This window comes from Thermobia domestica, chromosome 17 (assembly GCF_964235325.1).
Source record: "Thermobia domestica chromosome 17, izTheDome1.hap1.1, whole genome shotgun sequence".
NCBI lineage: Eukaryota > Metazoa > Arthropoda > Insecta > Zygentoma > Lepismatidae > Thermobia > Thermobia domestica.
In genome coordinates, this window is record NC_137470.1 from 94,601,557 (window position 1) to 94,615,288 (window position 13,732).

General features: G+C 37.2%; 1 protein-coding gene across 2 annotated transcripts in view; it reads right to left on the minus strand.

Moving 5' to 3' along the window:
- ssp6 (PDZ domain-containing short spindle 6) overlaps positions 1-13,732 on the minus strand; it is a 622,397-nt gene that overhangs the window by 35,425 nt on the left and 573,240 nt on the right. For both annotated transcript variants that reach the window (XM_081743712.1, XM_081743711.1), the window contains exon 5: positions 6,642-7,230. In XM_081743712.1, the coding sequence (XP_081599838.1) occupies positions 6,642-7,230 (589 nt within the window). The remainder of the gene's footprint in view (positions 1-6,641; positions 7,231-13,732) is intronic.

The following is a 13,732-nucleotide window of genomic DNA, read 5'->3' on the forward strand; positions in this document are numbered from 1 at the left end:
TATTATTATTTAATAACTGTATGTTAAAACTATTTTGTTTATTACAAACAAAGTACAACTATTATTTAAAAAGTAGTTCACAGGACTCCAAAACAACATGTTACGTAATCAAGTGCAGTTGAGTTCATTCCTCTAGTCGCTGCCTTAACTTAGATTTTGGAGGAAATGTTATTCTGGCAATACTGTAACTTCTATGGATGGCAACACTGAAAATTCTTCAGGTTCATATTTTCAGTTGTAGAATAACATTATGTATGATGGTGGTAAGTTGCATTCCATTATCTCCTTTCACTTATAAGAAACAAGCAAAACAAAAATTGTAAATGTATTATTCTTGGTAAGTCAGGCTGTTAAGACAATACAATGTTTGTAAATTTTTGAAGTCTAGGGCGGAAACGGACAGGAAAACGACTTCGAGTTAAGACATACAATAAACTCAAAGTTATTTCCATCCATTGTACCACCGAAATGGTAAAGAGTTATACTTGTTTTCGCAAATGTATTTTATAGCTCACTAAGATAAATCAATTAAGCATCGTCGTGTTAAAACTTTCATGTTGTATACACACACACGCACACAACAGTTTCCTCAAATATCCAGTTTTAAGAGTTAGCTAGAATGTTCAATTTGAGAGCTTACGGATTATTTTTTCTACATTCAAACATGCATGGAATTGTACAATTTTCCAAGTTCTTGCCAGTATCGTCAGAAGCATTTTATGTTATACATATGACGAAGGATAAGCTGAGTACTATATTCTACCAGCAGTTGGGTATGCTATTAATAAATTTCCGACGTTCAGATATTAAGTCAGTTCATGATAGACCATACCTAGGAATTACTTAAGAAATTATTTTTCGTGTACGGAAAGGTAATTGTATTAAAATAAATAAATATAAAACTGTGTTAGATGCATTAAGTAATATGTTTTCCAGATATTAGTTTGAGAGAATGTTGGAGGTAAAACTTTATTTATTTATTTATTTATGCTATTTCATTTATTTCCACCGCTTTAAGCTTCACTACCTCTGATGAGTACTTAATAAAAAATATAAAACATTTTAGTACTGACTCGTTGCATAATATCACAACTTACAAAATTATTGTGTTATATCATGTAACATCGTGTTAACTTACATGCCACAATAACTCACAGAAGAAATTACACCTTAAAATTCTATTTTAGAAGCTATGCAATATGAAAAACTGCGAAAATAATTCTAATATACTATTCATAAGTGTTATACACTAAATGGTTAAAAAGTATTTAGACATTCCCCACGTCAAACGAGTAAATTTTTTCTTAGAGATACGAGTGATATGCACACTGCAATATCTAATCAGGAGAAAGATACACAGAACAAATAAAATGATAGACAGTGCAGGGTTAAGTGTAGCGTTCCTGATTATGTTTACAGCATCAGTTCTGAACAGCAAAACACTCAAAATAACTCATTTGAAGTGACGAATTCAGGTATCAACTTTTTCGCTGTAATAGACGTGTGAGAATATGGCGTCTCTCAGGATAATGTTTGCTGAAAGTGCATCATGTCAACTATGAAATAAAGTGGAGATGGAATTCTAGCGTGGGATTGCTTCTTCTCGTGTAGATCATATTATTGGTTGATGCTTATGACATAGTTACAGCAGAGATATGCTGTAACATTCTAGGTAATGAAATATTTCAAACGAGGTGGAATTTTATGCTATAAACAATTGTTAGTTCAACGACGATACAAAATAGTTAGTACGCAATGGTATTTGGAAGTGACCAGTATTTGACACAGCAAAACTTTAAACTGAATCCTATCGAACACTTGTGAGATGAATTAGAATGAAGGTTCACGGTCAGGCCAATGCATCCCATATCTGTGACCCTTTTAGTTGATACAGTGTGCAAAGGATTTGTAGTCTTCCTCCAACTTGAGGAAAGTTGACGTCATAAAGTGGCTGTCGTGACAGAGCATGTCTAGAGTTCAAAAAGTACTCATATCTCAGAGCACTCCAGAGGGTACATAACATAGGATGCATCATTTGTTGATACTAATGAAAAATATATACATATAATTCTTAAATATTGGCGTTCTTCGTACTTACGAAATACTATGAACTTATTTAAAGAAATATGAATGTTGAGAGTGGTACTATATTCTCCCATCATATTTCTAAATCCATGACTTAAGAAGCAAATAATTCACCACCATAGAAACGAAACTTCGTCATTGGGTTCTATTCCGTGCAATATAAATTGTCATGATGGTTATTCACCTTCCTATGACCTTGATTTACATTATTCATGTATTTTCTTCTTGTTCTAGTTAAAAGTCCCTTTCCCACAGGTTTTCCAACAAGAGCTCTACACAAGATATTTGAAAGCTACCTGAACAAATTGTAAGGGGTAAGAGAGGGCACCAAAATGAACATTTACTGTCATAAATACTGCGTTTAACCGCTGGTGACGAAAACAGATGGGTAACGTGAAATCAAAGCCAGGCCACATGCAATGTAACAAACCTTTTATTTAGTCCTATTTTTACAGATGCTCAAACAAGCGACCACTAACAGAATCGCGGAAACGCTTCATTTAAATAATGATAGATGGCACTGGGGAAGTGAGGCGATAATCGCTGGCAGTGGCGTGAGGCGTTAATGTCAGCTAGGAACTTCTGCAGCATGCATCAATACACTAATGTGAGCATGCAGACATCCATCAGATGTGTGAGGCAGCACACGACAATGGAGCTGCTCAATGTTTGAAGGAGAACACTTCCTGAACAAACAACTGACGAATTACCACAGATTCAAACGTGTCCGGCGGCAGCTTTGTGAAAGTGGATTCTTTGATACTAGCAGACGGGATAAGAACCGGCCACTAATGACCAGAGTTCCTCGAGTGAAGAAAATGTTTTAGATGCTGTTGAAAAATATTCACTCACAACCACGAGAGTTACGCCCATAGCCTGAGTCTGAAACATTTACTCGTATGCGAGATTCTGCATTACGACAGAATGCACCCATTCTATTTACAGCGAGTGCAGAATTTGAGAGTGGAAGATTATTCTCACCGTGAACACTTCATCCGTTGTCATTTGCAAGAGACTGCCATACAGCCTGACTTCCCTTTATACATATTACTTACAGATAAACCTACATTCATACGGAAGAGTCTGTTCAGCAGTAGCAATGCTTATGATTCAGTGCTGGAAATCCACATGATACATGACCACATGCCTACCAATAAAGATTCTCGATCAAAGTGTGGTCAGAGATGGTGCACGATTATTAGATTAGTTTGTACATACTTCCTCGTCGCTTGAACAGGCAAACCTATGGTATCTTACTACAAGAGACCTTACCCGAATTGCTGGCAAATATTCCTGAGTTTATTCCCCAACAAATCTCCTTTCGTCATGATAGTGCACCTTCACACTGATGTCGGAACTAACCTATCCGTATTGCTGAATTGATCGAAGAGGTCTTGTTCCCTGACAACCACAATCATCTGATCTGTCATGTTTGGATTTCTTTATGTGGGGGCACCTGAAGAGCACCAGGTGCAATGCCCCCATTAACTTCGAGCAAGATGTCGTCGACAGACTCACTGCTATAGCTGGGGAAGTTCAAGACATACTAACTGTTTTGAACATGTACGGGTACACATGCGCCGAAGATTTGAAGCTTGTGTTTGTATTGATGGCCGCTTTTAAAGCACCTGTTACAAAAACAGAACGAAACAAAAAGTTTATTATATCGTCCGTGGCTTGTCTTTCATTTCACTCTTCCCATTTGTGTTCGCTACTAGCAGTTAAACGTGGCATTTCTGGACCCAAAGTCTATGGCAATAAATTCTTATATCAGTTATTTTATTTGGTGGCCTGTATCCCTTCTCACAATTTGACCAGATAGCTTCCGAGTACCCTTTATATATAAATATAAATATCCGTACACGTATTTCCAAAGTAATCAGAGTCTATTTTGTCTTAAATATGTCAATGCGACGTATACCTAGTGCGCAGTCTCTCAGTGTTACTTTCTTCATTTATCTGTTTTTTTTTCTCTCTGTATCTCTTTTTTCATCAAATATTTTTCTCAATATATAGTTTTCATTTTGCGTCGCCTTATACACTGCTATCTTAAAAATCTTTTTTTTTAAAATATTTATATTGCATACTTCTACATAAATAGAATATAGAAGGCTAGCTTTTCTGTTGTAAGTACTATGAAACAGTACTAATAGTTTTGTGAAGTAGAAACTTTTATCAGGTATTCCACCACATAATAAACTTGAAAATAAGCAGAAAAATGTTAGGACTTAATTTTACAACTATACAATTTACAAAAGGCATCAGGAAAATTTAAATATTTCCTATATAAACTATCCTCATCTAGTTTGAAAATGGTATGAAATTCATTCATGGTATTATATGTCTTTGTATCAGAAGAAATATGACATTTTTATTTCTTTGCAAAGAATAGTATGAAATTTCGAGCGAATCTTCACTCTCCGAAACAAATATTAGGAAAAAAAGATAAATATAACAACGAAGATCCTCAGAGTATAGTCAAAAAAACATATTTTTTTTTTACTCTTCTACAAATAACTATGGTAGGTAAATAATAGATTACACAAGTCCTTGAAGTACCAAAAATAAATGAAACTAACGTTATTAAAAGAAAAATAATTTGAATTTGATATTTCAAATACGTAAGAATTGTCATTCCGAAAATAACTTTTGAATATAACTGTGTGACATTACTTCAACATTTTGTATGAATTGACCTGACAGTAAAAGCTGTTTTAGTCAACAAGACGAATTTATTGATATTATGTAAAATAAAAGGGAAACATAATGTAAGAAATAATTCGCATCATAAAATCACCTTTGAAGATATAATTCAACTTTAGTTCCTGAAATATATCTTTTTATAAAGCACTCTACTAAATACACTGGTGTCCAAAACTTAAGCATAATGAATATTCAAGGGCATAGGATAGAAATAACATAAATGAATCGCACCAAAGATAGTCACCATACTACTAAATCAAGACACCATACTATACTCTACACGGAGCAGGCAACCACACCAGAACTCATGTACCACAAGAACCATGCCAGTGGGCTGCACAACGCAAACGAAAAAATGGACCAGAACTTATATACCACAAAAACACTGTCAGACGCATTAGTGGGTTAAGATGGGATATAGTTACCCCTAATAGCCACACATGTCTGGCACCGACGCTCCATGTTGAAGATTACCTTGTTTAGAAACTCTTGGGTAGCTGACTTCACTCCTCATGAAGAGAAGTGTAGAGCTCCCCGTGTGTTCTGGCGGGCACCTATCGGCATCCAACATGTCTTTCTAGTCTCTTCCAAGCATGTTTAATCGGATTTAGGCCGGAAAATTGCGCTGGCTACTCGTTGCATTGGACATTATCCGTAGCTAGGTAGTCGTCCACTAGGCTATTACGATGAGAATGGGCATTTTCAACCATAAGAAGAAACGGTAGGCCGACTGTGCCCCGAAAAGTTGCACATAGGTATGTAGACCCTCGTCTCTGTACTTCTAGCCAGTGCTGAATCCTACACCGAAGATGTTCAGGTCTGTATGGCCATCACCATAATGCCTGTGCAGACCACTACGTCACTACCTTCATACCGATAATTTTCCACAATATTCATGGAATGAAAGGGGACTCTTTGTTTGCGTCCGATCGGTGTACGATTGGAATCGCTCTGGGAACTGTATCGGCATTCATCTGGGAACAGCACGTGGCTTCATTCATTGTGTCCACCAGCGTTCCTGACACCACTGTAATTGGATTCTTTTGTGCAGTGGAACCACGGTGGAACGCATGTTGCTGGTCTTGAGCATACAGACCACTAGCACCCAGTCTCCGGTACACAGTTTAGCGACACACTATCATCCCTGAAGCGGTTGAAAATGGCAATTGTCCTGTAGGCATAGTTCAATTGCGACGTGCTGTTACAGTCAGATATCTGTCCTGTTGTGGGGTTGCCAACATGTGGATGGCCTGACATATCTTGTGTCATTAAACTGTCTCCACAAAATGAACATGATACTTTGTGGCACATTGTTGGCTTGTGCTACTGTTGCCTGTGTGCCACCTTTTTCCAAGTGTCCGATAATGTGACCCTTGGTAAACGCATTCAAATGACGTCTTCGTGTCATATTCCTGCTGCCTATTGCCACATTGAACTCGGTAGTACTCTCCACTCACTAAAGTAGACTTATACAGAATGCGTGCATTTCGGTTTCAAGCATTAGTGTTCAATTCTTCCCATATAGGACCAGGCTGACGCTTGCTACTGCTACTTCAATGAGCGTCACAAGGAATACGCGGAATCCACCAGATTTCCCGCCTTTACATGAGACTTCTCGCATTGCTCAAGTTTTGGACACCAGTGTACTAAGATTAATGCTTTTTCTTTAGTATTAAATTATGGTATTAAGTAATGACGTGCATGTATTAATGTTAGTAGTAGAGAAATTAGCATGATATATGATGAGTATATGAATGTAATGATATATTTTTTATTTTTAATTATAGTTTTATTTCGAAGCACGTTTTTCGTATTATTTCGTGAGAGCGAGACATGAAAATATTCTTTTTTACCTTTAGAATCATGATGAGAACTAGATTTAGATGACTTATGTTCTTTTGATTTGTGTTCACCGTGACGAGATCTCCTCTTACTGGAAGGCACGCATCTAGGATCACAGCAAGGACTTGCTAGGTCATATGCTTCTAGGCTCGAACTGTCTTTGTTTTTCACGCAGGGATTACATGAGTGAGTTTTATCATATTCCTGATATTTGGTAGATTTCGTGGCAACTGAGGAACTTGCCGTTTGATAATATCCCTTAACGACATTATGGATATCACAGGCTTTTCTTCGGGCATGAGACCAGTCAAAGTATTCAGCACCACTCGGCATATACGCTCGATATCGTTGCTCATGTTCGTAAGTTCTTGGTGGTCTCGCAACATCCTCGGTTGAAAAGGTTGATCTGCATAATTCTTGATTCCAGGCACCCATACTTTGTGAATAGTCCACGTTTCCTCCTTTCTTTCGAGCTGGTAGACTATGACTCTTCCACTTGCCTTGAAGGAGTTCCTGCTCTTTGCGACACAATCGTTCTAATTCATTCATCTTTCCTTGTAGCATTCTTTGTAATTGGATATATCTCATGTGCAGCTCAACCTGAAAATAGATATTTTGATTTACACATGATATGAAACAATGCACAATCATTCAATTCGTAAAATGATAATTAGTAACTAAAAAAAGAGTATATGGGTAATAATAATAATAATAATAATAATAATAATAATAATAATAATAATAATAATAATAATAATAATAATAATATTAATAATAATAATAATAATAATAATAATAATAATAATAATAATAATATAACGTGATCATAATAGAATATATTAAAGCACTGTCTTAGTCTCTTGGGCTGATTTTAAAAGATCTATTCAAATTAAGAAAGTAATTATAACATATTAAATGTTAAATGATTTCAGTAATATTTGAGCTGTCTATGCACTGGCTAAAATTGTTATAGCGAGAAAGTTTTCTTTCTTGTAATTTATTGACTCTCGCTTTCTTAAACAACAACAACAAAAAAAGTTCTGTATCATGGTCTACTCTTTAATATCCGTAATCGTATTCGACTTGCTTGGTAAATCATTTAAATAGTTTCCTAACCATGATTAATGTATTAGCTGTAAATTTCTGAACACTGGCCAAAGAAGAGTTCTGTTCAACTATCATTTGTTTCCACTTAATTTAGTCATGTGAATTTTTTTTGGTACTTATTCTGCAAATTTTCGTTTATTTCTTTACAGCTAAATTCCTCCACCACTAAAATATCCGGAAATCTATTAACACCAAAATATAAGACAAAAATGCATTTTGTACTGTGCATTTTTAGTACGTAATGATGACTCACTTTTCATATCTCAACTGTACAAAGATATACTTTACATAATTCTTATTCCATACACAGGGCTCATTTCTATGGATTTTTCAGTTAATATCATATTCGCATTTGGTACTATCTTTTCGGGTTTGATTTTCGCAGAAGACAAAAGGAGTTTCACAAGTGACACACAATATACGAGGGATGTACTATAATGATTTACACTTTTATCTCTTCAGACATATTCACACAGGTTACACAGCAACTGATGTGGCCACCTTCTCAATATAATCTCCACGCACCCATGTTTAGACAGCTTATTCAAGTTCATGAGTATCTACAAACCAACGACCACGCGGAGGTTTTTTCATTGCCCCGAACAAGTGGTAATCTCTGACAGCCAAGTCCGGAGAGTAGGAAGGGTGTGACAGCACTGCAAACCCTAGTTGATCAATGCCAGCAGTGGTTTCATGCCTATGTGAAGAGGTGCATTATCATGTTGCAGAAGCACTCCTTTGACTCACTTTCCTGGCCACTTCCTTTGAATGGCACAACGTAAGCGTCTGACGGTCCCCACATAAGCTGCACGGTTAATCTTGGCTTCACCTTCCAGCTAGTCGATCAGGATAATGCCTTTTGTGTCCCAGAACACTGTACTTATATGCTTTCCAACTGAAAGTATTATTCGAAATTTCTTCGGCGGTGGATTGTCATTTTACACTGCATTGACTAATGCTTCGTCCTAGGTTCATGGTAATGGAGACAGGTGTCATCACCAGTCACAAGCCTAGACATGACATCTTCGGAGTCATGATCATGGCGTCGCTAAATTTCCGTGCACGCGTTCACACGGCATTGTTTTTGTTCTGTAGACAAGAGTTTTGAGCCTATCTTGCACTGTAAGCGGTTGTGCACTGATGTTCGCCCTCAAAACAGCTCTGATAAAATGTGGAATGGAAACTCGCTTTCCTTATGTTCAATTTCCACGATTATGCTCTTTAAGCTAAGGGAGACGATTATTAAAGCAAGTGAATGATGATGGAAGAATTAGTGGAACGAGAAAGTTGATAAAAGGGGAGTATCTTGAGAAAACCCAAGGACACGATGTTGTCTACCACAAACTTACTTGGCCGAGGATCGAACTAAGGACCTCAACATTCCAGAGGTAGGCGCTCTACCATTGAGCCATCGTTCCCTCCTGGACGAGGAATGGAGTCATAGAGATAGTGAATTGTAGCAAATGGAACATTACGCCATTCTGCGTGCAGTGCACCAATCAGTTCCGGGAGAGAGGATTGAGGCGGAAATTTGTGCCGGATTTGTCTCTCCAAAACGGGCCATAGATGTTTAATTATGTTCAGGTCCGGGTAGTGGGCGCGTCAGGAAAGATTTCAGCTTCATCCCAATGTTCTTTAAACCACGTCGCAAGTTCTACAGCTGCATGAATACACGTATTATCATCCTGGAATACAGTTTCATCGTCCGGAAGCAACACGTGGATCATGTCATGCACTCGGTCCCCTAACATGGAGACACAATCACGGGTAGTGACGCGACCGTTTAATGTCAGCACAGGACTCACTAAAAACCAAGATATTGCAGCCCACAGCATCATAGAGCTGTTTCATGGTTGAGCGAAGACACTGCGGATATACGCTTCTTTGGACGTACACCACACAGAAACACGATACGTGGTTTGAAATAAGATGAACTATGACTCATTCAACTATAATGCACGTTTCCAGTCATCAGCGATCTGTGTTGCACGTTCATAGCACCATTAGCGTCGTGCTAAGCGTTATTAGCGGTTTTCGCCCTTCAACCCAACCCCGTATGTCAAATAACTCTGAGCAGACGTGGTTTGTGGCTGTAGACACAGGCTGTAGGGGATGCTGCTTTTCCTCCGTCATTTGCACCGCAGTAACACGACAGTTTTAGTGACAATTCGCTTCAATGCTTGTTGGGACCTGTCACTGGAAGTTTTTCTTTCTACCCACTGCTCCTCTTTGCCGATGTGGATTGTCTTGAGTTTTGTAAACCATCATCACCTTGGACACTGTCTCTCGGAACGCACTCGACACACTTGCCACCTTCGTCACACTCGCAACACATAACCAGAGTTGCCCTCTTTGGAAATCAGAAAGGAAGCCCATTTTACTTATCACAGTCTTCTCAGTTCATTGCACACTGTCGTTCTACTTCTTCTCACGTAATACGGATTTTGCACTAACATACCACCATTAGCAGCTCGGCGCTGCGACATATATGTTATTACTTCTAACCTGATCCTCAAACAGTAGCAGATGGTGCTCTATTGAATTGGCAGTCTAACCACAAAATGCTACTTTCTTTTTTGAGCGTACTTCCTTTACTATTACTACTTCCTTGATACTTTTAATAAACAATAAGTTTGCCTTTTTGATATTCTAAAAAAAGTGTATATGTAATAAACAATGTGTCTTACTGAAAGTGTGAAGTGAAATACGTGTGCATATGTAATTGCCCTAAATCCAGATCATTCGTTTCTGTCCATCTCGTTTCGATAACTCTATGTCGAGCAGGAAGGAAGAGAAGCGAAATATAAATCTACAAATATAAATGTACTCATTTGTCTTATATCAACATTTAAAAATCTTCGCATTTATTTATTTATTTTTATATATATATACTGAATTTCAAGTATGGCATATGTTGATGTGCTACACATTTTATGTTCTTTTCATGTGACAAGAAGAGAATGGATACTTAAAGATGCTCTGCAGCGAGTTCCATGGTTGTCAATTGCACACTCACCCACATATGCCTCCAGTCGCTAAGTTTAGAACCGGTCTCGCAGGTTCGAAGGCGAAGTGAAACGGAACATTTGACGACTTCATTCACAGCCAGCACATTCAACCTTACGCTTCGTTGAGCTTGCAATAGAAATATTGGTAAAATCCCTGCCACAAACTCACTAGTCTTAAACACAGGTTTCCTAAGTTTAGTTTATAAACACTGAAACATTTAGTCTAGTGATGCTTTAGTAGCACTAGAAGTTAAACTAAAGCACCAGCCCAAGTGTCAAAACGTACAACTACCATTGTTAAACCTAAATTACGTAAATCTAGGTACTACTCTCTTTTTCCTTAAACACACACACACACATTTTATATATATATATATACAGATAGGGTGACCAGACGTACTGATTTTCGCAGTACTGTTTTTCAAAGAGCTGTCCTGCGTGTTAAGGAAGACGCCTAGAAAATCGAGGAATGTCCGTGTTTTTAAAAATGTTCTGCGAAATGTTCTGAGTTATTTGCAACATTTTAATCCTTCATTCTTCATTCACAACATTTTGAATCGCAGGCACTCTTTTCTTAAGTGATGAACCATTGTGTTTTTGAACACTCCTCAAAAGATTAGGAAGGAGAACAATCAACAAACCATTGTTTTACAATACATTGCTTTTACTAAGAAGGCCTTGTTAGATGTCGGTAAAGCAGGAAAGGTTTCTTCTTAGAGTTACGATAGTGATGATAACCAAGTTAAGTAGTTCCTTCTTGCCAGTCTAAACCTCGTTCCTTACAATTATCCCACACTCCGAAAAGTGATTTAAAAAAGTCCTTAGCCCTACACGAAGTTTCACAGTACGTTCATAAAAATAAGCCACTCTGTCATGAATCAAAGCATTCGGAGTCGTGTTGAATTCCTTCAATACTTTTGTTCAGTATTTTTCTTTTTTAACAAAAATGACTAACTTAGGTTAACGTTAAATGAAATAAGGACGCAATAAACCATCATATATAAATGAAATAAGGATATGCGTATTGTCTATGCAGTAAACTATCATATACTATTATATTTGTGTCCTACTTTTCGCTTATCAGAATCTGGTCACCGTATATACAGGATGTCTCAAAAGTCCCCTAACATAGGGTAACTCTGTTATTATCAGAAAATGAAATGAAATGAAATCTTTGAGTTTTACGTCCCACGGTTATGTCGGTTAGGCTAAAGGAGACGGTGATGATGAGTAATGAATGAAATGGTGGAATGAAGGAAGTGGGAGGAAACGGGACAGCCCCGAGGAAACCCACGCACACGGCGTTTGTCCACCACAAAGTTCACTTGACCGGGGCTGGAATCGAACCCAGGACCCCAAGCGCCAGAGGTGAGCGTTCTACCACTGAGCCACCGCGGCCCCCTGTTATTATCAGAGTTACAACAAAATGTAAGAGGGGAAACCGTCTCCAAATATGATGTTTTAATCTAAAGTGAAGGATTTTTTAAAATCGGATAAGCAGTTTGAGCTGTACACTCTTTATGCGCCTAATGTTAAAAAAATGCAACGCCATTTACCTGGACCCAAAACACAAGTGAATAAAGTGACTGTTTGAAATGGAGGCTGGTCATCGACACGTTAGCACAAAAGACAGTAACTTCATTCACTTATGTTGTGGGTCCAGGTAAATGGCAACGTTGCATTTTCATTTAACATTGGGCGCATAAAGAGTATACAGCCCAAACGGTTCGTCCGATTTACAAAATTCCTTCACTTTAGATTGGAAACATCATATTTGGAGACGGTTTCCCCTCTTACATTTTGTTGTAACTGATGATAACAGTTACCCTATGTCAAAGGGAATTTTCTGAAATATTCAAGTTTGGCTCAGCTCACCTACAAAATCTTTCAATTTAGATTAACTTAAACGTTGTGAGTTTTTTGGATCTAAAGATCCAATATCAAAAATTTTCTTGTAGGCTTTTTATCTGGAGAACTACATATAGTGTAGCCTAGCCCTCAGTATGACGTGTTTGTTCCGTAGAAAATACGAAAACTCCATTTAGGGGCCATTCAAAAATTTTGTGACCCTTGATACAAAAACTAATTATTGGCCAAGATTGCAGTCTTTTATTTATTTATTTATTTATTTATTTATTTTTATTTTATTTTTTTTTTGCATTCCTAAAATTCTTGTTATATCATCGTCTTCTGTACCTGAGGCGGACTTGAGGATAAAGTGGACTCAGTTCCAATCTTCGGCAAAGTAATTTCCAATTGCACTATATGATCTGCATGGTACAGGTCGTATTGCTGATGGTAGATTTAGGTAACCAAGGATTTTATTGTTTGTTTTCTTATTCAACCAGCTATGTTACAAACACGAAAATAATGACCACTGTAATGATTAGGTTGTTGACCCCAAGCCATTGGAATATGAAAAGTACGAAAAACTATTCTCTACAGTAGAGTTTTTCTACACAAGCTGCAAACATTTGTGGATCCAACGTTTTATCCAGACCTATCACCTTCATTTTGAAATATGATAAATATGAATACTTGAGAAATGAGTATGTGTAACTTACTGAAGCCGAACATTCTCCATCATCACATTCATATCAGGACCCTTTGTTCTGAATTTTGTCCCCTAGGTCGGGGTTTCTTACCATGATTTCCTATTTTTGTAAAAAAAAGATCTAGAAGCTTTTGGATAATCTAATATTTATTTTATGAAAATATACACGTAGAAATACATAATACACTCTATGGAAGCCATTTGTACACTTCTATATATTTTTCTTTGTATTATATAATTGATGCTTTTTTGCATAGAAAGATGAAGTCCGACGAACAATACAAAAAAATGATTGGATGATTTTAGTTGCATTTTGTCAGTATGAGAGTCTGTGTAATGCTAAGTGACAAGCAATAATTTACAAAGTATTTCCAAGATGCAAAGTTGTTAGTACTTTCATTTAAGACCAAGGACAGACCCTTTCCGTTTTTCC